This window comes from Phocoena phocoena, chromosome 15 (assembly GCF_963924675.1).
Source record: "Phocoena phocoena chromosome 15, mPhoPho1.1, whole genome shotgun sequence".
NCBI lineage: Eukaryota > Metazoa > Chordata > Mammalia > Artiodactyla > Phocoenidae > Phocoena > Phocoena phocoena.
This window is the reverse complement of record NC_089233.1, coordinates 476,323-504,255: the sequence shown is the minus strand read 5'-3', so window position 1 is coordinate 504,255 and position 27,933 is coordinate 476,323. Positions and strand designations below refer to the sequence as shown.

At 59.5% G+C, this 27,933-nt stretch overlaps 1 protein-coding gene across 2 annotated transcripts in view; it reads left to right on the top strand.

Moving 5' to 3' along the window:
* ADAP1 (ArfGAP with dual PH domains 1) overlaps nucleotides 1–25,071 on the top strand; it is a 61,845-nt gene extending 36,774 nt beyond the window's left edge. Inside the window, exons 3-11 of one of the 2 annotated variants that reach the window (XM_065892026.1) lie at nucleotides 1,180–1,271; nucleotides 4,906–4,988; nucleotides 12,248–12,360; nucleotides 13,178–13,324; nucleotides 23,596–23,679; nucleotides 23,947–24,009; nucleotides 24,451–24,519; nucleotides 24,710–24,938; nucleotides 25,021–25,071. In XM_065892026.1, coding sequence (XP_065748098.1) covers nucleotides 1,180–1,271; nucleotides 4,906–4,988; nucleotides 12,248–12,360; nucleotides 13,178–13,324; nucleotides 23,596–23,679; nucleotides 23,947–24,009; nucleotides 24,451–24,519; nucleotides 24,710–24,938; nucleotides 25,021–25,049 — 909 coding nt within the window. In that variant the 3' untranslated portion in view covers nucleotides 25,050–25,071. Of the gene's footprint in view, nucleotides 1–1,179; nucleotides 1,272–4,905; nucleotides 4,989–12,247; nucleotides 12,361–13,177; nucleotides 13,325–23,595; nucleotides 23,680–23,946; nucleotides 24,010–24,447; nucleotides 24,520–24,709; nucleotides 24,939–25,020 lie in introns of both variants that reach the window. The other variant, XM_065892025.1, reaches the window with a different exon arrangement.
* Nucleotides 25,072–27,933: the final 2,862 nt, after the last annotated feature.

The window sequence follows — 27,933 nt, the reverse complement described above, 5'->3', positions numbered from 1 at the left end:
TTTCTTACTGGTTATCAAGTGATGGGCACTTCCCCCATCGATCTGAGATGTTACCACTGTTGTACACCACTTGTCCTGCTAAACCTGTTTAATGTCGGATACTAGATCCCACTGGATCTCTTTCTGGACCTTTCAGGCTTTCTGGTCAGTACTGTTTGACTCATACATAGTAGCATCACAACAGGCTTGAATATCTGGCGGGAAGCATTTCATTTTCAGAATTTTCTAGGATGCTTCTGCTTGTTAACTTTAAAATGAACTTTAGAATCTTTGCTAATAGCTCTTGAAAATTCTATTCCTGGTTTTCTTTTTTTGAGAATTGCTAAAAATAGACCAACACAGGGAGACAGCATGCTTTCTGTCTCCCCGACCACGAACTTGGTATGTCTCTGGAGTTGCTTTTGCTGCCCTGGAGCACAGGACAGTTTCTTCATGGAGACTGAGTGACCCTCATTAGAGCTAGTTCTTAGGTGTTTTGTCCACCTGCTCTTAGCGGCGGCCTTTCCTCCTATTAGACCTCTGAGCAGATCAGTGTTTTGTATAGAAAAGCCGTCGCTTTTAGGATTCTAAGCTGGTGCCAGCCTTTCGCTGAAGCATCTTATTGTTTGTGATTTTTTTCCCCATTGATCGTCCACATCCACGGCCTGACGGTCCTCAGATGCGATGACTTAGAGGGAGGGGTTAGGGCACCAGCAGCCCACACTCGCTCCCTGCTCTTGAGGCCCCTGTGGTCAGGCCCCCGCCCACGCCGGCCAGGCCAGGGCAGGGCGTCTCCCCCAGTGTGCCCAGCTCGCTCCACCTCAGGGCCTTTGGACGTACAGTTTCTGGGCCCGGGACGCCCCGCACGGCGGCTGCTCCAGAGGCTCCCCGTCGCCCCCCCCCCCAGCTTGTTCACAGCTTGCAGCCGCATGTCTGGTCTCTGCAGCGTGGCTGCCCTACAGGAACGTGGGCTTCTCCTGTGCCGCTCAGGCAGAGTGGACAAGCCAGGCCTCGTGTGAGGCCAGGGGCAAGGGCCTTCGTCCAAGGAGGGCCCCGTTCTGGAGGCACCTGGCCCCCGCCAGCTGCGGGGAAGGGCAGTCCCCTAACCCTTGCTCCCTCCCTTCCAGGCGCTGAGCTGCCAGGGCCCTGGGGTCAGCCGGCCTTGGCCTCTGGGGCCCTGACCCACCCTCTCTCTTGCAGTTCATGACCTCCCGCGGAAACCATGTCGCCAGAGCCGCATTTGAGTCCAAAGTGCCCCCCTTCTACTACCGGCCCTCGGCGTCCGACTGCCAGTGAGTAACAAAGGGCTTCTGTCACGGTCGCTGGTAAACAGCCCGCAGGCTCTGGAGATGGCTCCGGACGACCCGCTGGCGGGCGGGAGGCCGGGGTGGGGGAAGGTGGGCGCCGGCCTTGTGTCCTGGGGGCCCCGTCCAGGCTGTCCTCCGCTTGGTCTTGGTTCTTGGTGCGCCGGGTGTGGACCTGGGGAGGTAGGGGGCCCGCTCCCGTGGGACCCCAGCCCCCGCACTGACCCCAGTGTCCCCATCTGTACCCCACCTGGGTTCCCAACCCCCTGGTCCCTGAGTGGCTCCCCCTCCGGGCTGGATGGCCATTCTCCACGCCCCTCCCACCCCAACATCCCCCGGCGGTTCCTTCCACCCGAGGCCCTTGCTTGATCCCCCCAGGACCCCAGCCCCCCCCAGGACTCCAGCCCCCAGGCTGGCTCCGTTTGGCCACCGCTCATTCCTGAGGACCCCTCCCCCCTCCTCTGGCCCCTCAGAGCCAAGGGGTCGCAGAGGCCTTTCCTCCTTGGGTCCCATGGGCTCAAGGGAGGGTGGGCTCCTCGAATCTCTTCCTGGCGCCCAGCAGAGGGCAGCACACTGTGGGGTTCCAGAAGGTTCTGGAAGTCAGGGGAGGTGCTTGGGGTGGGGCTGGGACCCCAGCCCCGTGGGGTCAGCTGCCCGTGTCAGGCTCAGCACCAGCCGGGAACCTGCCCACCAGGGGTCTCCGGATCCTTCCTGGGGGGCTCCTGGGGACCCTCCCCCGTCTCACTAGCTGGCCCCCCCAAGCACCCCTCATACCTTCTCCACCCATATCAGACCCACCCATCCATCCCTGGCAACCCTCCCAATGCCCTCAAGGGTCACTCAGGCCCCTGATGACCCCCTCCTCAGCTGGCCGGTGTCACAGCTGCTCAGCTGCGGCTCGGAGGTGAAGGGCCGCTCTTGTGATGAGAGCCCCTCCCGGAGTTTCCTTTTCTGGGAAAGGAGGGTAGGGACGCAGCCCCACCTCCTCCCAGGCCGGGGATGCGCCCACGTATGCGAGGCCCCTGGGCGCCCGGCATCCAGCCCTGGCCCCCGGGCGGCACCTCCCTCCTGTTTGCTCAGCGCTGTCGCCTCCTGACTCACTGGTGTACCCCACACCCCGGGGACCCCGCCCGGCAGCACCTGGACCCAGGCTGCACGCAGGGCTGTGTGTTTCTAGTTCTGTGTGAACGAGGGGTGGGACACCGGGGGGCTGCTGGCGGCCGCAGTGGGGAGGCTGGGAGGCGCGTCCAGTTCGGACACTTCACAGGCAGAGACCGAGGCTGGCCTCACCTCAGCATGCCGCGCCCACCGCTTCACCCCTTCACGGGCAGGCCGGACCCCCAGGCCCTGGCGCACCCTGGGCTCTGGGCTCCCGGGGAACTCGCGCCCCGCCCCACCGGGCTCCATCTCGGTATGAATCAGCAAGATGGCCGCTGATTCTGACCCGATTTTTTTTTTTTTTTTTTTTTTTTTTCTCCGGTACGCGGGCCTCTCACTGCCGTGGCCTCTCCCGTTGCGGAGCACAGGCTCCGGACACGCAGGCTCAGCGGCCATGGCTCACGGGCCCAGCCGCTCCGCGCATGTGGGATCCTCCCGGACCGGGGCACGAACCCGCGTCCCCCGCATCGGCAGGCGGACTCCCAACCACTGCGCCACCAGGGAAGCCCTCTGAACCGATTTTAATCACCCAGCCACAGGCTCCTCTGTTGTCTGGGCCATTTGCATGCACACCCTGCATCCCCTCTGAGCTTGTGGCGAGGGGACAGACTGGCCACACGCCTGTCTCCTGCCCAGGGCTCGGCCGGCCCCTCTGCAGCCTCATCCCTGCGAAGCCCCCATGCAGGGCTATGTGGTCAGGGCCTCTCGGGTGACCAGGTGTCCCCACTGGGAGGGTACTCTGAACCCCAGTGGGCCCCACCTTCTGGAAACCTCCACTGAGTGAAGGTTCACAGGACCCGAGCCCACCCCATTCCCCAGACTCAGGTGCTCAGGTCTGCCCGCGTACACTGTGGAGAGCTGTGCAGCGGTGGAGGGGGTGTGAATGCCCACGTACACTGGAAAGTACACCTCCTCAGCTATGCACACTTAGCACAGGGGCTGCAACAGCCTCCCGGCAGTCTAAGACCCAGTGGCCTCAGTTTCCTCAGCCGTGAAGCTGGAAGGATGCCGCCTTCCCTCCCCCCCACCCCGCCGGGGCATCACGAGGGTGCAGTGAGGTGGTGAGTCAGGTGGCCGGGGTCTGGCCCAGGATGGGTTCTGGACATTGGTCCCCCAGCTCCTGCTCTCTGGAGCTCGGAGCCCACCCCGCCAGCTGGGGCATCGTGAGAAGCAGAGGGCCTGGCCGCGTGACTCAGAGCGCGGCCAGGGCCCAGATTCCCTTCCGGTGCCACCGGCGCCCTGAGTTTCAACCTCAGCGTCGTGGGTGGCGGTCAGGCTGGCCCCCTCAGTTTGGCCTCTGCTAGAAGCCGGGCCTCCTGCTTGGCTGTGTGGCTGGGGCAGCTGGGAGCCAGCCCCCCTCAAGGCAGCCGTGGGCCTGTGGGTGCCCCTCCCTTGGCGGGTCCCAGGCGAGGCCCCCGAAGAGGGGCCACAGGCTGGCGGTGTCAGCAGGAGAAACCGTGTCTCCTGGTCCCGGGGCTGCGTGGGGTCCTTCCGGGGCCGGCACCCATGTCCTCGCGTGGCCGTCCCTCTGCGGCCTGTGTCCAGACGCCCCTTTTCCTGAGGGCCCCGCTGACGTGGGGTTAGGGCTTCCGCACCAGATGGCCTCGTCCCGGCTCACTGGTCTCAGCCGTCGTGTCTCCAGACAAGGGTAGGCCTGAGGTCGTGCAGGTTGGGACTCCAGCATACATATTTGGCGGGATGGGGACACCGTGTGACCCATGACAGCCCAGCTGGCTGCTCGTGGGGGACCCCACGGGAGGGGGCGGCCTGGGAGAGGGGAGCGGCCGGGGGCTGCGGGCGTCAGGCCGCCCCCGTGGGGCAAGCCCCCTGCTCACTGCCTTGTCTCCCCTGCCTGCTGCCCTCCCGCGACCCACGACCACTGCTGCGCTGGGGAGCCGCTCTCTGGGGAGCACGGGGCGGGCCCCGCGGGCAGGTGCTGGCCGGGCCTTTTCCTTCTCTGGACCCGAGCGTGAGCCTGGCCTCCCAGACAGAGGAGGAGGGTGGGGTGACTGAGCTGCCACGTGGATGAGCCCCAGACACTCTGAGCGCATCGCACGCTCCAGGCACAGGAGACGTCCCGACAGGAAGCGGACTCACGGTTGGGGCCGGCATGCGGGGGCACTGCTAACGGATGGGGTTTCCATTTGGTGCGATGGACTGTTGTGGAACTAGATTCTGGTGGTGGCTGCACAGCCTGTGAGCGTACCAGGAATTGCTGAATGGAACCCTTAAACGGGTGGATTTTATGGTACGTGAATCCCATCTCAGTTTTTAAAAAGGGGACTCTATGAAGTGGTGAAACTATCCGATTAGCAAACGGTGTTAAAACCCAAAGCTGGTGGCCCTTCAGCCCCGCCACCTGCGAGGCGGTGGGACCAAGCCCAGGGCCACCCCTCCGCGCGGCAGCTCCCGCGGGCCTGCACTCAGGCCGGACTGTCCCCCAGCCCGTCCCCTCTCTCCCCAGACTCCTGCGGGAACAGTGGATCCGGGCCAAGTACGAACGGCAGGAGTTCACCCACCCCGAGCGGCAGGAGCCCTACTCAGCAGGTAGGATGCCGGCACCTGTCCGTCTGTCCTTCCACCCTGTCTCTCTGTCCCCCTGCCCCTACCTCCTGGAGCTGGAGCAGGGTCCTTAGGAACCTGGGCGACTGCTTAAGTGGTCTGAATCCGTGTCCATCCGTTGGCCCCTGACGCCAGCTGGCTGACCTGGCACCAGGGGTCCCCGCAGCTGCTCACAGCCCAGCCCTGAACCCCGGCCGAGGGGTGGGGGGCTGCCTGGGGCCCTCCAGGCTGGTGGCGGCAGCACCTCTGCCCTGGGAGGGCCCGCAGGGTGGGTGGGTCCTGGCAGGAGGGGTGTGGATGGGCCTGGGCCAGTGGGCCCGGGGAGGTGGGGCCAGGCCCCGGGGGCTCTGTCAGCACACGGGCTGGGGGTGATCACACGCAAGTGGCCCAGGTGCTTTATTCTGCATTGGCCAGGAGGGGCTCTGCATGCAGCCCATGCTCCTGCACAGCAGGTGGCTCCAGGTCCCCTCTCCTCCCGAGCCCCTGATGTGGCCCAGGGCTGGGACGTGGCCGGGATTCAATTACGGTCCACCCCAGAGAGCCACTTCCTCCTCTCCTGATGCCTCCGACGTACGAGGGAGAAAGGACGTGGGCGCCCATGCCTGTTCAGCCCTGGGGCACTTGTGTCCCGTCCTGCCTGAAACCCGGCCTCCCTGCTCTGGGACCCCAGGAAGGCTCACCCCACAGCCTTTGTCGCCCAGGCATAAACATCTCAGCGATTTGTAACGCGTGGCGCGCGGCCTCGATTCAGAGGCAGGTACAGGATCTCGTGCCTGCTCCTGCATTAGGACCCCTGGTTGTGAGCAGCAGTTGTCCAGCCCAGGTGGGTGTAAGGAGAACAGGGAAAGGAGCGGCCCGCACAGCTGCCCTGGCTTCAGGCACAGTTTGAACCAGGCGCTCAGTCAGCGCCGTCAGGACTCGGCTCGTGTCTCCCGCTCTGGTTCTGCTTCTCGGGGTGGCACCGCCCCTGCCGGTGGTGGCTTTACTGCCGCAGGTCCAGCTTGGAAACGCCTTTGGGTTCCATGAGAAAAAGGCAAGTGTGACTTTCACCCGAGTGTCAGGAAGAGTCTTAGCTTTGGTCCCGACCGGTCAGGGGTGGGCGTGTGACCGAGTCACGACGGCCGGGAGATGAGTGCGCACCGGCCGGCTTCTGGAGCCCTCCCGTGAAAGTGGGGCTGTGCACAGGGTGGCACAACCACAGACCTTCCCATCTCGAGTTGCTGTCATTCCTCTCGTGAAACGACACCTCGGGAGTGCTTGGGGCGCCGGGCAAGGGGACTGGGATGGGGAGAGCCCGTTGGGGGTGCACACGTGGCGGGATGGAGCGGGCGGCCTTTGAAGGCCGTGGCTTCTCCGTTAGACCCTTGGGGCAGCGAAGAGCAAAGGCTGGGGCCCACCTGCGGAGGCGGGCCCTTGTCTCACCTGGATAGGTTGTGTTGGGGGTCGCAGAGGGCCAGCCCTCACGGGGCGCAAGGGGGGCGAGCTCAGCTGGGCCCAGGGATGCTGCTGGGGTGCTGCTGAGGGGGCACCGGGCGGGGTGCAGGCCCCACAGGGGGTGACGGTGAGAGCTTGGCTGGAGCAGGCAGTGCCGGCCCCCACCCCGGGGGCCCTGGCTTCCCACTGGGCAGCAGCTGGAAGGGCCCTGTGCACGCGTGCCCCCATCTCTGATTGCCCGGCCCCTGCAGCTCTGCAGCCTCCCCCCGACTCACACGTCACCTCCGGCGTGGGGGAGCCCAGCCTCAGGTCTTGTCTCTGCTCCCCACACGAGGCGGCAGCTGCTTGCGGCCTCAGTGCAGAGACCCTTAATGGGGCTCTGATTCCCATTTCTCTAAGCCCGCCCACCCTGCCCAGAACGCTAATGCCCCCTCTCCCTCGAGCCCTGAAAATTCACGCCTGTGGCTCCCCACTGCCCCCCGCCCAGCAGAGCCCTGAGATCTACAGGCACAGAGTCCTGGGTGTGCAGGGCCCTGGGGACCGTCAGCTTGGTCCCCTGACTCCACGGAAGTGCTCACCAAGCCACCCGCAGGGCAGGGCCCCTCAAGGAGACATGGGGAGTGCCCGGGGCACCAGCTGCTGGGATCCACCTGGGTTCCCAGAGGTGCCTGAGCCCTGGCTCTGTGCGCGGGTCCTGAACAGCCTCTGACTCTCACTCCCGGCGGAGCCCCCCCTCGCCCACCTGTCTCCCCAGAGCCCGCCACCTCCCCCCCAACCCCCGGCCTTCTCCTGAGAGAGGGCGGCGTTCAGGAGACACAGGGCGCCGCTTCTCACAGCCGCTGCTGCCTGACTGGCCGGGGCCCCCGGACCAGAGCCCCGCCCGGCACTCTGTCGGGATGGTGGGCGACCAGGCCCCCCGCCCACCCACCGCTCCTCTCGCCCACCCGCCCCTCCCCCCACCCAGGCCACGTCCCTCGCAAGGCCCAGCCCCCCCAGGAGCGCCTTTCCCACGGCACAGGGGCCGACACGCCCACGGTCCCCGAGAATGGGGATACGCCAGGGAGGGGGACCGCGGGGCCAGGGCAGGGCCGCTCCAAGGTGTGACGTGGGCAAGGGAGGCCGGGCCGGGGCGCCCACCTGCCTGGGGTGGGCTCGGGGGGCTGCTGGGGACCCTCGGTCGTGGGCGGGGATCCCTCCCAACACGACGCCTGCCGGGGCCTCAGGCAAGCCCAGCCCGCACCCGGTGCGCTTAGGGGGCGTCCGCGGAGGAAGTGTCGCTGCCGGGCCGAGCTGGACGGTTTGAGCAGCAGCGCGGTAGCAGCGTCACAGGATCTGAGCCGGAGCGGAGGGCGTCCCCACGGGTCCCTGTGGTAACAAGGAACCCAACGGTGAGGGGAGGGGGGGACACAAGTTCCCGCTGAGTGGCCGTGGGGGAAACGTCACCACAGCGAAACCGCTGTGGACAGATGTGACCCGGGTGGGCACTGGCCAGCAACCCCCAGAGTGGGGGCGCGGCCTCCGGGTAGGACGGCGGCGGCCTCGGCGCTGCGGGGGCGCCAGCCTGGCTTTGCCGGTTCCGCTGTGGTGGTGGGTGTGGCGGGAGGTGCTCGCCCCGGGATAACAGGACCGAGGCTTGGGCGCGCCGGGGCCGGGCTGCGCCTCTGCCGCCCCGCAGGCCCCTCGCAGGGGTGACCCCGGGTAACAGCTGCTCCTGGCTCCGTCCCCGGGCCGTCCCCTCCTGCAGCCGGAGCCTCAATGGCCGCCTTTCACGGGCGACAAGGGCCCCTGTTGTCCGGAGGGCCGGCCGCCCCCGTCGCCGAAACGCTCAGCCTCCTGCGCGGTGCGGCCGGCCGTGCCTCGCGGGTTCAGCCCCCTTCGGAGAGCGTGGAGCCCTGGGGGCGGTGAGCCGGGGGCTCCCGGGGGGAGTGGCGGGGCCCCCGCCCCTGTCCTGGTCTGTGAGGTGGGGACACGGTGGGACCGTGGAGGGAGCTCAGGCGCGGGGCATACAGGGCCCGAGGCATCCCTGGTGGGGCTGGAACCACACACGAGGCAGGCGCTTCGACCCCCCTCCTGGTGCCACCCTGACACAACCCCTGCGTGTTCACGCGGGCTCATACACACCCCCATGGTGCGTGTAGCCACACATCACACACGTTCACAAGCGTGTGCTCTTAGATGCACTCACACACAGATCTCAGGTTCACACCTGTGTTCACACCCAGAAGCACCCGCCACGTGTGCTGTTCCCAAAGCCTGTGACGTTCCTGGAACACCGGACAAGGGGCTTTGAGTCCTAGCAGCACGGCGCTCAGCCCGGCCTGCGCCCACTGACCCTCGGCCTTCAACCTTTCCCCACCGGCCCCTTTGGCCATTTCAGCCGGAGCAGCTGGGAACCTGAGTGGTGGAGGACTGGGGCTCCCAGGGCTCTCGTGCCAGCCTCTTGGGGAGCAGAACCCGGATACCAGGTCCTGGCCCTTCTGGGGAGGTGGCTGGAGGGGCTATCCCTAGTGCCACCCGTGCCCAGGGGACACCCTCCACAGGGCACCGCCCAGGAGAAGCCACCCGGCGTGGGGGCCCACCTCCTAGCCAGGGAGGGCCACCCTGGGGCCTGGGCACAGGACGCCTGGCCCGGCCCCCGGCAAGCCCTGTGCCTCCCTGGAGCACGGCCACGTGGTCCCTGCTCCAGTTTTTTACGACGTTAACGTGTGATTTGCACACTTGATGAACAGCTCCACGAGCTGCCCGGGTACCCCGCCCCACCCACCTGGTCTGCTCTGTGCCTGCGTGTGCGCCTTCTCTGGAAGGTCACGGATGGCTCCCCTCGGCGCCGCACGTCGGAGCCCCGCCCGGCCGCCCCCAAGCCTGGCCCGCAGCCGTCTCAGTGCAGCGTCCGCTGTGCGAGGGACCAGTTGGTCCCCAGCTGAGGGACATGGGTCGTGTCCAGTCGGTGACGCTGATGCGTGAAGCTGCTGTGAACACGTGTGTGTTCACCACGCTTGTGTCTTCACATTTCTCTGGGTCACGTGGGAGGTGCATGTCCAACTTGAGACGCTGCCCCGCTGCCCTGCTGCTTGCCCACTGGGGGGTGGTCAGTCTGTGGCTTGGTCACTGGTCCACCCCAGTGGGCATCTCGTCACCGGCTCTGGCGTCCACGGTCTCTCTGGGCTCGTCCCGGGCCACCCCACGCAGGGCTTGAGAAGAGGCGGCTGAGCGGGCCCGGGAGCGGCCTGCTTCCTCCAGCTCCCCCTACTGCAGCGAGTACTGGGCCCAGCACACAGTAGGCGCTCAGTAAATGCTGGGTGAACACTCTGGCTTCTGCCCCAGCACCGACCAGCCCTTTGGGAGAAAACAGTTCCTTCCAGCCAGCCGGGCCCCGGGTGTGGGCCGGGGCAGGGGGGTGCCGTTGGCAGGGGTCACGCGGGAGGCCTAGCAGCAGACGCCCCCAGCCCGCGGCTGTGCCGGGTGCTGCACCGCTGCGGCCCGGGAGTGGGCTCGGGAATCTCCCAGGGCCTGGGCCCGCCTCAGGGTGGGTGGCCAGGGGCCTGTGGCCTGGAGCCCGGGACACGGTGGGCGGGCGTCCCCACGGCAGAGTCTGGGCTGCGTACGTCCCACGTCACGGGGTTAGGGGCCCTGAGAGAGGATGGCTCGGGCGAGTTTGGACACGGGCAGGTCGGGGGCCGCCACCTTCAGGCTGCGGCCAAAGAGCTGCCCATCTGCTGGGGCAAAGTCAGGGACCTGGCCGGCACCCACCCGAAAATGCCGCTGCCACATCACAGACCCAAATCAGGCATCCTGGCGGCTCGCCATCGGGCCTGGGAGCCAGGCAGACTCGGGCCAGCGGTTCCGTCTGTTCCGCTGGGCTGGCCCGGGACATGTTAGCAGAGCCGCCTCAGGCGTGACCATGGGAGCGCCATTCCGGCTGCGGCACAGACGCCCCCGTTCCGGGCCGGCATCCCGAGGCGCTGCTGCCCCCTGCTGGGCCCCGCAGGCAGGCGCGGGCTCCTGGGGGCTGGGAACCGCTGACCGGGCTGGCGGCTCCAGCCTGCTGGCCACTGGCCTTGGACAGGACTCTACGCCAGCCTCAGCTTCGTCCTCTGCAGTGGGGATGACCACAGGATGTTCCTAGAGGCGTGGGGGACATGAGACAGCTGTGCAAGTGCTCGGCCTGCTATGTCTCAGGCGTGGTCAGGGGTGCTGGCGGGGAACGTCCTTGCAGAAAAGCTGCGCCTTGGGCACTTCTCTGTGTGGCTAATGCAGGGTCCAGGGGGGCTGGCCTTGAGCCGAAGGCAAGTGGACTTCCAGCCAAATGCTCACTGAATCAGGGAGGGCCCTGCTTGAGCTTAGGGACACGGTGGTGGCCCTGCTCCCTGGCGCACACAGAGGGGATGTGCCTGCTGGCGCTGTGTGCAGGGGGCCCGGGGGACGTGTCTTTCACAGGCTTTCAGGGTGCCGGGGCCCTCTGAGTCGCGGGGGGGAAGGGAGCAGGCCTCATCTGGCACTGTCCCACCGCAGACAGACAGGAGCCAGCTGCCCCGTCCCCGATGCCAGGCTGCTGCCTCTTCAGGACCACACATCTCGAGAGCAGAGAAACAGCTCCTAGCCTCCATGGTGCTGGGCGTGGGGCTGCCAGGACAGCCGACGGGCGGCAGCAGGCTGGAGCTGGGGGCTGGGGGGGCCAGCGGTGGCGTCCAAACTACAAAAGCCACGCCGTCAGGCTCTGGGCTCCGGGCACCACCCCTACTGATGGCACCCCTGGCACGGACCAGCCTCAGATGGCGCCTGGCAGGGATCTCACTCAGCGCATGTGGGCAGCGGGACCCTCTCCCCAGGGCAGGAGCAGAGGGAAAGCTGTAGGGCAATGACTGTGAGGGCCCCTGCCCCTAGCCATGTGACCCCGGGCTATGCCCAAGGGCAGTGGGACGCCCCCTGGAAGACACGGCCGCGCTGGGCACAGCAGAGCTGCTCAAGGCGGGGCACGACCAGGCCTCTGTCCGCCGGGCGTGGGTGGACAGCCCCGGCATCCACAGGGCCCCGTGGCGACGAGGCACGAATCCCTGATCGGGCCGTAGCAGCACGTCCAGGAGCATGGTGCTGAGAGGGAGCTGGCCCAGCCCGAGGCACGTGCGGGGCAGACCTGACAGAGCCCCAGAACGGGCAGAGGGGAAAGGCCGCGGCCGCCTGAGGGGCTGCCTTCTCACCCACTGCTGCTGGGAAGCTGACTGTGGGCTGCGTGCCTTCGAGCGACGTGAACGGGCCCTGCGGTCCCTGCAGGTCGGGGCTCCACCATGAGGCTCGGGGCCAAAGCGGAGGAGGGGGCAGGGCTGGCTCCTCCTGGGGGGGGGCTCCTCCTGGGGGGGGGCTCCCCCTGCACCGCCCAGCCCCGGGGGGCTCCCCACACTCTTGGCCGAGGCCCCATCGCCCCAGTGTTGCCGGGCTCACTTCTCCCTCTGCCCCCCTCTCTCGAGGACCCTTGTGGCACCCTTGGGCCTCCCCCCACCGATGATCGAGGACACTGGCCCGTCCCCAGGCCCTTGCTCACACCCAAAGAGCGCACACCGTGTGCCCGCCCGGTGCGCTCACATCCCCGCGTGCCTGTCACACCTGCCAAGAGAAAGAAAAGAAAAAGGGCCAGAGCATGCAGCCTGGTGGAGAGGGGGTGGCCTGGGGTCCAAGGACAGGCTGATGCCCGCTCACACCCACTGGCCTCCCGGCACCTGGGGGCTGCGGGTCCCCTGGGGATGGGAACAGGGTCCACCCCGGCCTCTGCCTCGTCAGGGTGGCAGCCGTCCGACGGGGCCCCTCTCCCCCAGGGTACCGAGAAGGCTTTCTCTGGAAGCGCGGCCGGGACAACGGGCAGTTCTTAAGCCGGAAGTTTGTGCTGACGGAACGCGAGGGGGCCCTCAAGTATTTCAACAGAAGTGACGTGAGTTGGGCACAGGGCCAAGGGCAGCGGCCGGGCCTCCCACCCGGGGCCTGGGGCGGCTGGCCACTGGCCACTGGACAGCGGTGCCACTTCCTTGGCTGCCCTCGTGCCCCTCCTGGGAGATGAGCTGCCCCCTCCTGTGGGCACCTGCCGGCCCCTGTGGGGGCCCCTCCACCCACCCCGCTCACAGCCACTCCCTGTGCTGTGGGTGATCCTGGGGCACAGAGGTGGCAAGCCCTCCCCTGGCAGAGACTCCCAGGCCTGAGAGGGACAGAGGGGACCAGCACCCGGCAAGCACGCCGGGGTGACCCCGGGTGCCACAGGCAGTGCGTGGGGAGGCGCTGGGGGGGGTCCCAGTGTGGCGGGGCAGCTGGCCGAGCCCCACCCACACCCGGAGCAGACCGGCTCCGGGTCAGAACATGACCCTGTGATGCAGTAACCACGGCAGCTCAGGCCCGCCGCCTCTGCCAGAGGGCGCCACACGGCCATCTGCCGGCCCCCAGTGCAAGGAGAGGAGAGAGGCCTGGCAGGATGGGAGCAGGAAGGCGGGGGGCCCAGCCGCGAGCAGGGCGGACCAGACAGGGGGCAGAGGAGGGGTCAGCCTACATGTTGAGTGCCCGCCTTGTCACCCCCCAGAAAGGGATGCTGTTACCTTAGACTTAGACCAGGGAGCCTAGGCCCGGAGTGGGTAAGTAACTTGCTCAAAGCCACGCGGGACAGCAGGTGTGTGGCTGGCATCCGGAGCCCACCCTGCCTGCTCCCTTGCCCTTGGAGACTCCCTGCCAGCCCAGCGCTGAGGCCGGGCCTTGCTTCCCAGGCCAAGGAGCCCAAGGCCATCATGAAGATTGAGCATCTGAACGCCACCTTCCAGCCGGCCAAGATCGGTCACCCGCACGGCCTGCAGGTCACCTACCTGAAAGACAACAGTACTCGGAACATCTTCGTCTACCACGAGGACGGCAAGGTGGGTGCACGGCTGGGTGGTGGCAGCTGGACCACCCCCACTGTCTCAGGAGAACCCAGCGGACCCCCAGGGCGGCAGGCGCGGGGCCAAGGGCCCGCCAGACCACCCTGCCATGGCTGCAGTGGGGAGCCAGTCGGGCCCTCGGGGAGGGAGCCTAGAGGCCTCGTGAAGAGATGAAGGCGGCAGCTGGCTGGCAGAGCACCGCACCCCATCCCGTGGCCATCGCCTCTGTGTCCCCACCCAGCGAGGGTGGGAGGAACCGCAAGCAAAGCCCTCAAAGTCTGTCCTTAGGCGCTCTCTCTGTATTCTGGATGTGGATCCCCTATCAGATAGGTGATTGGCAAGTATTCTCTCCATTCTGTGGACTGCCTGTTACTCGATGAATGGTCTTTTGATGCACAAAATTTTTACATTTTCATTTCAGTTGAATTCGCCTGTTTTTCTTTGGTCGCGTGTGTCTTCTGGTGTCACATCCAGGAATCATTGCCGGGTCTGATGTCGTGAAGTTTTTCCCCCGTGTTTTCTTGTAAGGGCTTTATTGTCTTAGGACTTACATTTAGGTCCTTGAGTCATTTTGAGTTAATTGGGTCAGGGTCCAGCTTCATTGTTTTTTGTTTGTTTTTAAATTTTTATTTATTTTCTTTCTTTCTTCTTTTGGCTGCATCGGGTCTTAGTTGTGGCATGTGGGATCTTCACTTAGGCACGTGGGATCTTTCGTCGCAGTGCGCTGGCTCTTTGTTGTGGAGCGTGGGCTTCTCTCTAGCTGTGGCATGCAGGCTGCAGGGCGCATGGGCTCTGTAGTTGCAGCACGTGGGCTCTCACTGAAGCATGCAAGCTCAGTAGTTGTGGTGCACGGGCCTAGTTGCCCCAAGACGTGGGATCTCAGTTCCCTGACCAGGGATCAAACCCGCGTCCCCTGCATTGGAAGGCGGATTCTTTACCACTGGACCGCCAGGGAAGCCCCAGGTCCAGCTTCATTCTCTGGTGTGTGGATTTTCAGTTTTCCCAGCACCATTTGTTTTAAATTCAATCCCCATTGAATGCTCTTGATACTGTCATCAAAAATCACTTGACTGAATATGTAAGAGTTCATTTCTGGGCTTCCTATTCTAGTCCATTGGCCTGTATGTCTGTCTTTATAACAGGACCATACTGGGGTTTTTTTGTTTGCTTTTTAAACTTTTATTGAAGTATGGTTTACTTAAAATGTGTTAATTTCTGCTGCATGGCCAAGTGACCCGGTTATACATATGTATATTATTTTTCATATTCCTTTCCATTATGGTTTATCACTGGATGTTGAATATAGTTCACTGTGCTATACAGTAGGACCTTGTTGTTTATCCATTCTATATATAATAGTTTGCAAAAAAAAGGTTGCATTTGCTAATGCCAAACACCCAAACCATCCTTCCCCCACTCCCCTCCCCCTTGGCAACAACTATGTCTCTGAGTCTTTTTCTGTTTCATAAAAGTTCATTTGCGTCTTCTTTTAGATTCCACATATGTGATATCAAATGGTATTTGTCTTTCTCTTTCTGACTTATTTGACTGAATCTCTAGGTCCATCCACGTTGCTGCAAATGGCATTATTGCATTCTTTCTTATGGCTGAGTAATATTCCATTGGATATATGTACCGTATCTTCTATATCCTTTCCTCTGTCGATGGACGCTTAGGTTGCTTCCATGTCTTGGCTATTGTGAATAGTGCTGCAATGACTGCTGGGGTGTGTGTATCTTTTCAAATCAGTTTTCTGTAATCCCACTCCCAGGAGTGGGATCACAGGATCATATGGTAGTTCTATTTTTTGTTTTTTGAGGAATCTCCATAGTGTTCCATAGTGGCTGCATCAATTCACATTCCCACCAATGGTGTAGAAGGGTTCCCTTTTCTCCAAACCCTCTCCACCATTTACTGTTTGTAGAATTTTTGAGGATGGTCATTCTGACCAGTGTGAGGTGGTATTTTGTAGTTTTGATTTGCATTTCTCTAATAATTAGCAACGTTGAGCATCTTTTCATGTGCCCCTTGGCCACCTATGTGTCTTCTTTGGAGAAATGTCTGTTTAGGTCTTCTGTCCGTTTTTCGATTGGGTTGTTTGGTTTTTTGTTACTGAGTTGTAGGCGCTGTGTGTATATTTTGGAAATTAAATGCTTGCTGGTCACATCACTTGCAAATAATTCTTTCCCAATCCGTAGGTTGTCCTTCCATTTTGTTTATGGTTTCCGTTGCTGTACAAAAGCTTGTAAGTTTGATTAGGTCCCATTTGTTTATTTCTGTGTTTATTTCTATTGCCTTGGGAGACTGACCTAAGAAAACATTGGTACAATTTACATCAGAGAATGTTTTGCCTATATTCTCTTCTAGGAGTTTTATGGTGTCATGTCTTATAAGTCTTTAAGCCATTTGGAGTTTATTTTTGTGTATGGTATCAGGGAGTGTTCTAATTTCATAGATTTACATGCAACTCTCCGCCTTTCCCAGGACCATTTGTTGAAGAGACTGTCTTTCCCCCATTGTATATTCTTGCCTCCTTTATTGAAGATTAATTGACTGTAGGTGTGTGGGTTTATTTCTGGGCTCTTTTTTAAAAAAAATACGTGGCACGTGGGCTCCTTGTGGTGCACGGGCTCTCTAGTTGTGGCTCATGGGCTCTGTAGTTGCAGCACGTGGGGTCTAGTTGTGGCCCGCATGCTCAGTAGTTGCAGCAGGCGAGCTTAGTTGTCCCACATGGCATGTGGGGTCTTAGTTCCCCGACCAGGGGTCAAACCCACGTCCCCTGCATTGGAAGGTGGATTCTTTTTTTAATTTAATTTAATTTTTATTTTTTTAACATCTTTATTGGGGTATAATTGCTTTACAATGGTGTGTTAGTTTCTGCTTTATAACAAAGTGAATCAGTTATACATATACATACGTTCCCATATCTCTTCCCTCTTGTGTCTCCCTCCCTCCCAACCTCCCTATCCCACCCCTCCAGGCGGTCACAAAGCACTGAGCCGATATCCCTGTGCCATGCGGCTGCTGGAAGGTGGATTCTTAATCACTGGACCACCAGGGAAGTCCCCTGGGCTGTCTTTTCTGTTCCACCAATCCATATGTCTGTTTTTGTGCCAATACCATGCTGTTTTGATTACTGTAGCTTTACAGTACTGTCTGAAGTCTGGGAGGGTTTTGCCTCCAGCTTTGTTCTTTTTCCTTCAGGATATCTGTGGCAATTCTGGGTCTTTTATGAGGACCATACTCTTTTGATTACTGTGGCTTTGTAATCAAAAGTGAATTCCTCCAGTTTTGTTCTTCCTTTTTAGGATTGTTCTGGCTGTCTGAATCCCCTTGAGACTCCATATGAATTTTGTCAAATGCATTTTCTGCATCAATTGAGATGATCATGTAGTTTTCCCCCCTTTTATTCTGTTAATGTGGTGTATTACATTGATCGATTTTCATGTATTGAGCTGTTCTTGCATTCCAGGAATAACTCTCACTTGGTCATGGTGTATAATCCTTAAATATGCTGCTGAATTCAGTTTGCTAGTATATTGTCGAGGATTTTTGCACCAGTGTTCATAAGGTATATTGGTCTGTAGTTTTCTTGTAGTGACTTTGTCTGGCTTTGGTATCTGGGTTATTCTAGCCTCACAGATGAGTTAGGAAGGATTCCCTCCTCTTTGATTTTTTGGAAAGTTTGAAAAGGACTGGTATCAATTCTTATTTAAAGGTTTGATAGAATTCACCAGTGAAGCCATGAGGTCCAGGGCTTTTCTTTGTGGAGAGACTTTTTTTTTTTTTTTTGTGGAGAGACTTTTGATACTGATTCAGTCTCCTTACTAGTTACAGGTCTTTTCAGATTATCTGTTCTTTTCATGACTTAGTCTTGGTTTTGTGTTTCTAGGAGATTATCCAGTTTCATCCAGGTTATCTAATTTGTTGGTATACCGTTGTTCACAGTGCTCTTATAATCCTTTCTATTTCTGTACAATTAGTAGTGATGTACTCACTTTCATTTCTGATTTTAGTAATTTGAGTCTTCTTTTTTTCTTAGTCCATCTAGCTAAAGTTTTTTCAATTCTATCTTTTCAAAGAACCAACTTTTGTTTACATTTATTTTCTCTATTGTTTTTCTGTTCTCTATTTCATTGATCTCTAATCTTTTTTTCCTTCTTTCCTTTAGCTTAGTTTGTTTAGTTTGTTCTTCTTTTTAGTTTGTTCTTCTTTTTCTAGTACCTTAAGTTGTAAAGTTAGGCTGCTGATTTGGTATCTTTCTTGTTTTTCAATGTCAGCATTTATAGCTATCTGTTTCCCCCTTAGCACTGCTTTTGCTGCATTCTGTAAGTTTTGGTATGCTGTGTTTTCATTTTGATGTACCTCTAAATATTTTCTAATTTCCATTGTGATTTCTTCTTTGATCTGTTGGTTTTTTACCTTCCACAATTTTGTGAGTCTCCTGGAGAAAGGATACAGCTGGATGATGTGTTTATAGCCATCCTGCCAATCTCTGTCTTTTGACTGGGAGTTTAATACATTTACATTTACAGTAATTACTGATAAGGAGGGACTTCTGTCATTGTGCTATTTGTTTTCTATGCCCTGTAGATTTTTTGTCCCTCATTTCCTGCATTCCTGTCTTATCTTGTGTTTATTTTTTGTAGTGAAACGTTTAAGTTCTTTCTTATTTCTTTTTGTATATATTCTATCACTGTTTTCTTTGGGGTTCCCATGGGGATAACATTTAACATACTAAAGTTAAAACATTCTAAACTGAATATATAGAAGCTTTTTGAATGTTTTTTCAATAGCATAAAATTCTACTATTTTAGCTCCATCCCCACTGCTTTTGGTTGTTGATGTCACAAAATTACATCTGTACAATGAGTGATAAAAAAAACCCCAAAAAACAAGCAAACAAAAAAACCCCCTACTAATTATTTAAAATGCACTATCTCCTAAAGTATGTGAAAAACAAGGTTTGGAGTCACAACCCAAACTTACTGTAATACTAGCTTTTACCTTAATTTTTTTTTTTTGCTTTATCCTTAAAAGCATTAGTCTCTTAAATCATGTAGATAACAAAAAGCACAGTTACAAACCATTGTTACAGTAATACTGGTTTTTATAATAGCCCATGTATTTACCTTCACTGAGATCTTTGTTTCTCCACAAGGTTTTGAGGTACTGTCTAGTGTTCCTTCATTTCACCTGTAGGACTCCCTGAGCATTTCTTTCTTTTTTTTTTTTTTAAATATTACCTTTAATCTCTCCTCTTTTTTAGAAATTTATTTATCTATTTTTGGCTGCGTTGGGTCTTCATTGCTGTGCGCGGGCTTCTCACTGCGGTGGCTTCACTTGTGGAGCATGGGCTCTAGGCGCACGGGCTTCAGTAGTTGTGGCACACAGGCTCAGTAGTTCTGGCTCACGGGCTCTAGAGCACAGGCACAGTAGTTGTGGTGCACAGGCTTGGTTGCTCCACGGCATGTGGGATCTTCCTGGACCAGGGCTCAAACCTGTGTCCCCTTCATTGGCAGGCAGGTTTCCAACCACTGCACCAGCAGGGAAGCCCTAGGATTCTTTATTGAGAGGGTTTTGTTTTTTCCTCCTTTGAATATATTGGCTAGCTGTCTTGTGCCTCCAGCGTTTCTGATTAGGTTTACTCATAATCTATTTGAGGATCCCTTATATGTGATAAGTCATTTCTCTCTTGCTGCTTTCAAGATTCTTTGTCTTTTCAAAGTTTGATTATAACGTTTCTCAGAGTGGACCTCTTTGAGTTCATCTTACGTGGAGTTTGTTGAGCTTCTTAGATGTTTATATTCATGTCTTTCATCAGACTTGTGAAGTTTTCAGCTATTTCCTCAAATATTCTCTCCACCCCTTTCTCTCTTCTCCTTCTGAGACTCCCACAATGCATATGTCAGTCTCTTGGTGGTGTCCCACAGGTCTCTTAGGCCCTACTTGCTTTTCTTCAATCTTTTTTTCTGTTTCTCAGCCTTGATAATTTCCATTTTCCTCTCAAGTTGACTGATTCTTTCTTCTGCCTTTGAATCCGTCTAGTGAAATTTTCATTTCCATGATTGTACTTTTAGTTTCAGAATTTCTTTACTGGTTTCTTTTTAGGTTTTCTCTGTATTGTTCTTTCCATTTTGTTTATACATTTTCTTGAGTTTCTCCAAATATTCTTTTCTTTGAGCATATTTAAGACCATGTTTTAAAGTCTTTGTCTAGTATATCTGCCATTAAGTCTTTTCAGTGACAGATTCCGTTGATTTTTCTTTTGAAAGGGCCATTTTCTGCTTCTCTGTGTGCCTTGTGATTTTTTGTTGAACGCTGGACATTTGATTCTCATAATGTGGTAACTCTGGAAATCAGATTCTTCCCCTTCCCCAAGGCTTGCTATCTATTTATTTATCTGTTTGTTTGGCTAGCTAGCTGTTGCTTTTGGGCTTTTTGTTTTAGTTGTTGGAGGCCGTGTCTATGCCAAGGATCAGCCTGAAGTGTAAACTTAATTTCTGCTCACGTTTTTTTCCGAGCCTTTCCCTGGTCATGTGTGGTCACTTCCTAATTCCCCCTGTATATGCTGCTGTTTCTGAATGTCCTAGTCTTTGATGTCTGGCTCCCAAAGGGGTAAAACCACAAGTGAAGGGGAGAAACTGGGTGCTCACCCTTTAAATCTTTGGGAGGTCTTGAGCTGGAGGGGTAGGGGCTGCAACAATGTCCCCCTCCTTTGTCTCCCTGTGATCAGAGCACAGATCCCTGATATGTGGAGGACAGAGTCCTTTTTGCCCACCCTAGCTCCTGCAAACTCTTGTGTAAGTTGCTCCAGGACACCTGCACAGCGGCCTGTCCTGGGGGGGGCGGGGGCGGCGGGGAAGGATGGGTAGCTGCATCTGTTCTCAGAGCTGAAATTAACCACAAGGTACTCTCCAGGTCTTCCCCTGGAAGTTGTAAGACTTCAACAGACTTCAGAATTACAGAATGGTTCCATCAGTCAGATTCTGCCAATGCTGTTGTTTTCCAGGTGGGGAGACAGATTCCCAGTGCTTCCTACCCCATGTTCCCAGAATCCTCTTTTCAGCTTTTAGCTGATCCCTTGGGAACCCACATCCAGGTGCGTGCATACATGCTCCAGCTGCTGCCAGACCTGTCCACGTTCCCATCGCCTGATGACTTCTCAGCACGCGGATGAGGCGCTGACTTTCTCCAGTCCCCACCCCTCACCTTGCCCAGGCCCGCGCCTCTCCCACCTCACCTGTCACCCTTACGTTGCTATTCCGTCCCCACGTGTACTCAGAGTGTATGTTACCATGACCACAAAAATGCTCTCAAGCCTTAGCCGTGACTCTTCACTTCCTGCACGTTTCATTTCTCCTACAGCTAACAGCTGCCTTTCCCCCCTGGTTAACCACGTCCTCATTACTGACTCACCTTGCCACCGACTGTCCAAGTCCCTGGATATGTCCTGGGCAGCAACCAACTTCACCCTTCTGGAATCATCTCTCCTGTGGCCACATCTCAGTCCTGGGCTGATTCCATTTCCTGGAACCTACGTCTTTCTTGGTTTACTCCCTTCTCCTGGTGGAACAAACCCTTTAGTAGCTTCCTGAGAAGGAGTGCCTTGGAGGCAAGCTTCCAGAGACCTTGCACATCTGAAAATCCTAACTTCCACTTAAGAGTTTTCCGATGACAGCCTGGCCTTGGGTCTGTCTTCCTTCTCTGTGTTGGTGAGTCCTCCTTGCCTAGTAATTTACATCCATGAGGTGGGGGAATAGTTATTTCTTTAATAATTTCCTCCTCTATTTTCTCTGTTCTCATTTTCTAGAACTGTTATCCAGATATTGGCTGTCTTAGATTGGTTCTCTCATTCTAGTCCCACTTTTTCCCTGATTTCTAGGAAATTTCAACTTTGTCTTGCAACTTTCCTATTTAAAGTTTTCTTTCTGCTCTCAATGTTTCAGTCTTCAGAGCTCCTCTTGGGTTTTGCAGTGTCCCTTTTTCAGAGTACATTGTTCTTGTTTCTTGATTGTAGTGTCTTATCTCTGATCATTAATGTTAAATTTGAAGCTTACTTATCCTTGAACAATGTTTATTTCTTCTAAGTGGCTGTTTCCTGTTTGTGTGCTCTGTTCTCTGACTTCCATGTGAGAGATTTTTGGGGCTGTTCAAATTCTCTGGAGGAAACCCCTCCTGCCTGGTGCAGATACCTCTGAGTCCCAGCACTGAGGGAGCTGAGAGGGAACAGGAGGGGCCTCAGGCTCAGTGTGCAGTCATGTAGCTTCACTCTTTCTGGAATGGTGCCTCCCCTCCCCACATGCACCCCCTGTGCCTGGCACAGCTCTGCCCTGAGACCCTCTATTTCTACCCCCTGCAAAGAATAAAGGTCCATCTTCTGCCAGGGTGGCGGAGGGGCCGTCTCTTAGCCAGTTCTCCTGCTGAGAAGCCCCCTCACTTTCAGGGGAACCTAGAGCTCTGCATTCCCAAGCCCTTTGGGGCCTGCAGTACAGAGTGGGCTGTACCTCCGCTTTCCCCTGCGGGTCACACCCCCACCTGTCTGCCAGCTCCTGGCACCTTGTGACCATTCTCGCCATCTCGTGGGGTTAAGCCTTGATAAAACAATCCCTTATGCAGTACTAACAGGTTTCGGGAGGGAACCTGGCTCAAGGAACGTGAGCAAGTCTTCAGTTTTACCCAGAAGCCTCTACCTTCACTTTCCTTGTGGGGAGACTGAGCCCAGGGAAGGCAGAGGGTAGGTGCCGGGAGCCCAGACGCTTTCTGCACGAGCAGTGGGACGCTGTCCTGGCCCGAGTCCCCAGAGGGCTGTGGGCACCTGCTCTGCACCAGGCCCTGTGCGTAGATGCAGCTGAGAGCCTGTTTGATGTGGCTCTGTCCTTGGTGAGTGAGAGCACAGTCTGGCAGGAGATACAGAGTCTATCAGACGGGCGACTAAAACCCCAACTGTGCCGAGTGCTGGGAAGAGTGAGAGAATAAGTGATGTCCTGAGGGGTGAGGACATGGTCCAGGAAGAGGAAACGGCCGTGCAAAGGCCCCATGGCTGAGACTCTGCTGAGGATGGGGGAAAGGAGAAGAGGAAGGGGTGGGGGACAGCATGAGGTGGTCCTGCTGAGGGGGCTGACCCGACCCTGCAGATGTCCATCTATACTGGAGATGCAGTGGGGGGGCAGGGTGTCGCAGCCCAACTTGAACTTCCGGAGCATCCCTGTGGTTTCCGTGAGTCAAGGGAGGTCCTGAGCTGAGCGGGGGGCAGTGCTAGGGACCGGGCAGGGGAGGGGCCAGAGGGACTCGGTGCGCTGGAATGGGGCTGGGGGGCACCAGGCCCGAGCAGGGCTCCCTGGTAGTACCCAGAGGGTATGTCGCAGCCTGGATTGTGTGGGCTGGGCTGGGGGTCCCGTGCGCCGAGGCAGGAGGGACAGAGCACTGAGGTGGGCAGGGAGGTGAGTGGGGCCTCAGGTGTGGCTGGAGGTGGGCGTCGGGGTGACACTGCAGGACCCAGGGGACCTGGAGATCAGGGAGGAGCGCTGTCTGTCCAGGTGTCGGCAGGGAGAGCAGATGTTCGGTCCATCCAGGGTTGCGGGAGACCTCGGCCTGGGAGGGCCTGGGAGGGGAGAGATGGGGGAGCCTGTGGCGGGGACAAGGGGTGGGCGGGGGTCCCTGGGGCAGCGAGCATGGCAGCCAGGAGGAATGAGAGGTAACAGGAGGGTGGGGGGTTGGGCCGGGCCCAGGACGGGCGCTGGGCCTGGGGTGGGAGGGATGGTGTGGCAGCACCTGGGCTGTGACGCTTCGGCCTGGGGAGCTGGTCCTCTGCACTCCCCCGTGGGGCGAGGGCCGGCCTCCGGGAACAGCTCCGCCCTCCTTCCTGCAGTGGCGGTGGCGGGGAGGTGGCAGCTCCGGGTGAGTTTATAAATAAAAGGGCCTCCCTCTAGGCTAGAGATAGCAGGTCATAAAGACAGAACGATCTGAGAGGAGGAGAGACCGCCCCGTGCCGGAAGCAGCAGCAGGGCTTGGGGGCAGCTTGGACGGCAGCCCCGCACCCGCTGTCCCCGCCTGTCCGGAGGTGGCTGTCCATGGCGCGGCCCACTCCTGCTGCCTGGGCATCGGGCCACACTGGCCCTGAGGCCTGGCGCCCCTGCGGTGGAGCCTTCCCTGTCCCCCCCCCGGCCACCCCGGGGGTGTCCCCCGAGCAGGCCCGGGCGCTGAGGGATGGGGTGTGTGTGCAGGAGCCTTGAGGCCGCAGCCCACACCCAGCCTCTGACCCCCAGGAGATGGTGGACTGGTTCAACGCGCTCCGTGCTGCCCGCTTCCACTACCTGCAGGTGGCCTTCCCGGGCGCCAGCGACGCGGACGTGAGTGGCTGCCGCTGCTACGTTTGACCCGGGTCGGGGGACGTGCGCCCCAGGCTGGGACAGGGGATTGGGAGCCGACCCAGGGGCCACGTGGGCCCCTTCCCCACCCCCGAGACCCCCACCGCTGACTGGCCTGAGGCTCCTGCACACCTGCTTTATTCCGGGGTGTTTTAGCTTTGCTGGCAGGGGGAGGGGGGAGAAGGGCGGGAGGGGAGGGGGCAGCTGGGGAGGGGCTCCCAGGGCCCAGCCCAAGTGGTTCTGCCCTAGCTGGTGCCGAAGCTGTCCAGGAACTACCTTCAGGAAGGCTACATGGAGAAGACGGGGCCCAAGGTGGGTCTGACCTGAACCCCAGATGCCCAGGCCTCACTCTGAGGTCATATCCGGGGGCGGGGGCGGGGGCGTGTCAGCAGTGCCAGCCAGTGAGACTTGCGCCCCCCCCCCCCCCACTCCCAGTGCTTTGCGAGAGCGCGGGCTCCACTGACTTGGGGCTCTGGGTCCAGCCCCAGCCAGCTCCGAGCCCTGCCTCCTGCCCTGGCCCCACCCCCCAACATGTCCCTGTGCACCCCCAGGTCCCTGCCATGTGGGGGATGGGGGCAGACACAGGGGACTCGGATCCCAGGACCCAGGTGGTCCCACAGCCCAGATGAGGCCCCGCGAGCATGTGCAGAAGGGGAGTGGATGTGCCGGCGGCCCTGCCCTGAGGGAGGGGGGACAGGCAGTAGGGGCAGGGCCTGCCTCGGGCCGACCAGTGGCTCCCTCGACCCCCAGCAGACGGAAGGCTTCCGCAAGCGCTGGTTCACCATGGACGACCGGAGGCTCATGTACTTCAAGGACCCCCTGGTAAGGATGGGCCGCGGCCCCAGGGCCCCCGTGGCGTGGATGCACCCTCCTGGGTCACCCGCCTGCCTGGGAGGCGCCGACCAGCATTTGCTGGGTGAGCTGGAGGTGGCAGGCCCAGTTGGCAAGGAGGGGCCGGGCCTGGGGGCCGCACGTGGCTCTGAGCAGCGCTCAGCCCGGTCCCCCCACCCAGGACGCCTTCGCCCGTGGGGAGGTCTTCATCGGCAGCAGGGAGAGCGGCTACACAGTGCTGGATGGGCTCCCGCCGTCCACCCAGGGCCACCACTGGCCGCACGGCATCACCATCGTCACGCCAGAGCGCCGGTTCCTACTAGCCTGCGAAACGGAGTCGGAGCAGCGGGCGTGGATGGAGGCCTTCCGGAAGGTGGTGGACAGGCCCATGCTGCCCCAGGAGTACGCAGGTGAGGTGGGCGGGGCGGCCTGGGGCCCCAGTCCCATGGCCCCGAGCGGCCCTGACCGGTTGGCACCCTGTCCCTTTTCCAGTGGAAGCCCACTTCAAGCACAAACCCTAGCACGAGACGGTCCTGGAGGCCTGAGGGCTCCGGACTCGCCAGACGTGGCAGGCGAGGCGGCGGTGGCCGGCGGAAGGAGGGACTCGGCAGCCCCCGACATGCTCAGGTGGGGCCTGAGCGCGAGCGGCTAGGACCCGTTTCTCTGGAACGCCACTGGGAGCCGGCCCGGCCCGACCCCGCCGTGCCGCTGCCCCCGGTGTGACGCCCACGGTCCCCCACTCGCCTCCACGCCCGCCAGACCGCCTCCTCTGAGGCCCCCCCCAGCTGCCGCCACCCACCTCCACGGGACCCCACCCCTGACCAGGAGGCTGGGCTGCGGGGACAGAGGGCCCGCCTGCATGCCGCCCACCCCGCCGTGTCCCCTCACTCCCCCCACCCTCCCCCAGCAAGTACTTATTGAACACCTGCTGTCAGCTGTGGGGTCCCAGGGGCTGGAGTGGCAGACAGGGCCCTGGCTCCCTCAGCAAGCCGACCCGCATGTCTGCGGGGGGTCCCGGGGGTCAGAAGCCCCGACGGCTGGAGCCCCCCGGGCCTGGGCCACAGGGCTGGCTGCACCCACCCCTGCCCGCAGCTGGGGCACTTCCCACACTGGCTCCGGACTCCGCGCTGACATGACCCGCCCTCCGCCTGCCCTCACGGTCTTCGAACCCTTGGAGGATGGAGGCCCGCGTCCGCGCCGCTGCCCGGACCCCAGCGTGCCTCTCCCTGGGTGCCCTGGGGGGATGGGGGACATCTATGAGAACATACCTGGGGGAGGAGGTGAGGGAGGGAAGGAACCCTGTGTGGTAGAGAACTTGGGGGCAGGACGTGCATAGGGGGTCCCACCTCCCCAGGCCAGGAAATCTCACCTGCTGGGTTACCTGGGCGGCATCCTGTGTGGGTGTGGCTGAGATGTGCTCCCAGGGGAGCCCTGGTCCAGCTGTTGGGACCAGGAGAGGGGCCCTGAGCCAGGGTGTCCCCCCTCCATGTCACATCTTGGAATAAAGTGGGGGCTCTGGGCCCCCAGGAGGACCTGCCAGGGAAGGGACGCCCCCAGGAGAGGGGCACCCAAGGGCCTCGGCCCGGCTGTGGGCGACACCCAGAGGACGAGGGAGGGCACCCTTCCTCCGAGCCCCCATCATCATCTCCCCTCTCATCTGAGCGAGCGCCCACAGCTCAGACCCATCGTGCACCTGGATTCTGAGCAGGGACTGCGGGGTAAAAGGGGGAGCACAAGGCCCCCCTCCCCTGGCAGTGGGGGCCCAGCTAAGGCTGCCAGGTCAGGGGTCCCCAAGATGGCTGGGGGTGAGAACAGCTGCAGGGCCACCCAGGGCCATGGCCCCTTTCTCCCCTAAACCCTTCCTGCCCCAGGCAGTGCCTCCTAGCCCAGGCGAGGCTGCGGGGTCACCCTTTCCCCGAGAACCCAGGTCCACTGTCTTCCAGATGAGGCAGAAGCGAAAGCCCGGGCTCCCCGAAACCTTCGTGGCCATGCAGGGCCGCCCACCCACGTGCCCCCGTGGACTCAGCCTCGGGCCCTGGGAGCTCGGGCGCCGGCTCAGCACCAGTGAGGCCTGTGCGCTTGTCTGAGCGCGTGCACACCCACACGCGCTACCCAGAAAAGTCCAGAGAGAGACGACAAAGCACCCTGAACAGCTGCACGACCGGTGGCAAGAATTTCTCCGATGAGGCAGGACCCGTATGGTCCACACCAGGCCCGCCCCTCCTGCTGGCAGGGCCCCCGCCCTGTTCCTCAGGCCCGAGGCTGGCGCAGGCTTGGGCAGCCCCTGCACAGAGGTGGGGGAGTCTCAGACACAGGCGGCCGCCTGCGACAACAGCACGACGTGTCCCAACCACAGCGCTGACACCACAGGGCGCCCCCAGCCCCACAGGCTGCTTGCAGAGCCTGTGAGGCCTCACCTGTCCACAGATTGGGCTTCCGCAGATGACTGAAATAAAACACTGTATATTTACGTCTAAAATCGCGACACTCTCAACAACACTGGCTACTTGCTGCCGCCCACCAAGGACACACTCCAGACAGAACTGGAAAACACCGGTCACGGTGCCCGTGCCCCGCACGGGGGGCTCCCTGGCCACTGCTCACAGCCCCAGCCCCGTGGCCCAGCCCACGACCAGCCCCAGGAGCTCACTCAGAAAGGACCAGTGCTGCCAAGCCCAGTACAAAGGATTTATTTAAACTCAACACGAACACCAACCTTCCTTTAAATTCCATTTTTACAGTAAATAAAATTGTGTATTCCGTTCCTTCCCATGCATGATCACTGGGTATTAATCTACGACTCTTATAATTAATTGTGAAAAAATAAAAGTGTTTCCCATTTTGTAACTATCCCGGGGCATCTGACACAATCAGTGAGAAGGGACAGATCTGCTCGCTCCTGGGCCGATCATTTGGTTAAAACCTAAACCATCAGGTCAAAGGAATCAATCACCTGGAGACAATAAATACTGCCCCACGACGGTGGACGGTCCTGCAGCCTCCCAGACGAGACGCCTTTCCGAACGGCTGGGCGCTCGGCTGCGGCTCCTGGGGTGTAACGTGGAGCAGCCGCCCAGGCGCTCCCCAGGACACGTGCCAGGCCACCCCCGCCCCACCTGAGGGCATGGCACCCCTGCTGCGTGCCACAGGGCCCTCCTGTGCAAGACCGAGCCCTCCCCAAGCAAACCAGACACAAGGGCCGGGAGAGGAGGCGCGGCAGGGCCTGTGCTTTATTGGGGTCATCTTAGGGTACACGGCGGCCTGGCCAGCACGGCCCCGGCAGCCCCAGAACACCCGACGTGCGGCCCCTCGGCCTCGGCCGGAGCCCGGGGGGCCCAGGTCTGGACCCGCATCGGGAGCCGCACCCGCCGCAGTCCAGGCCGAGTCCGTGCAGGTCCGCGGGCG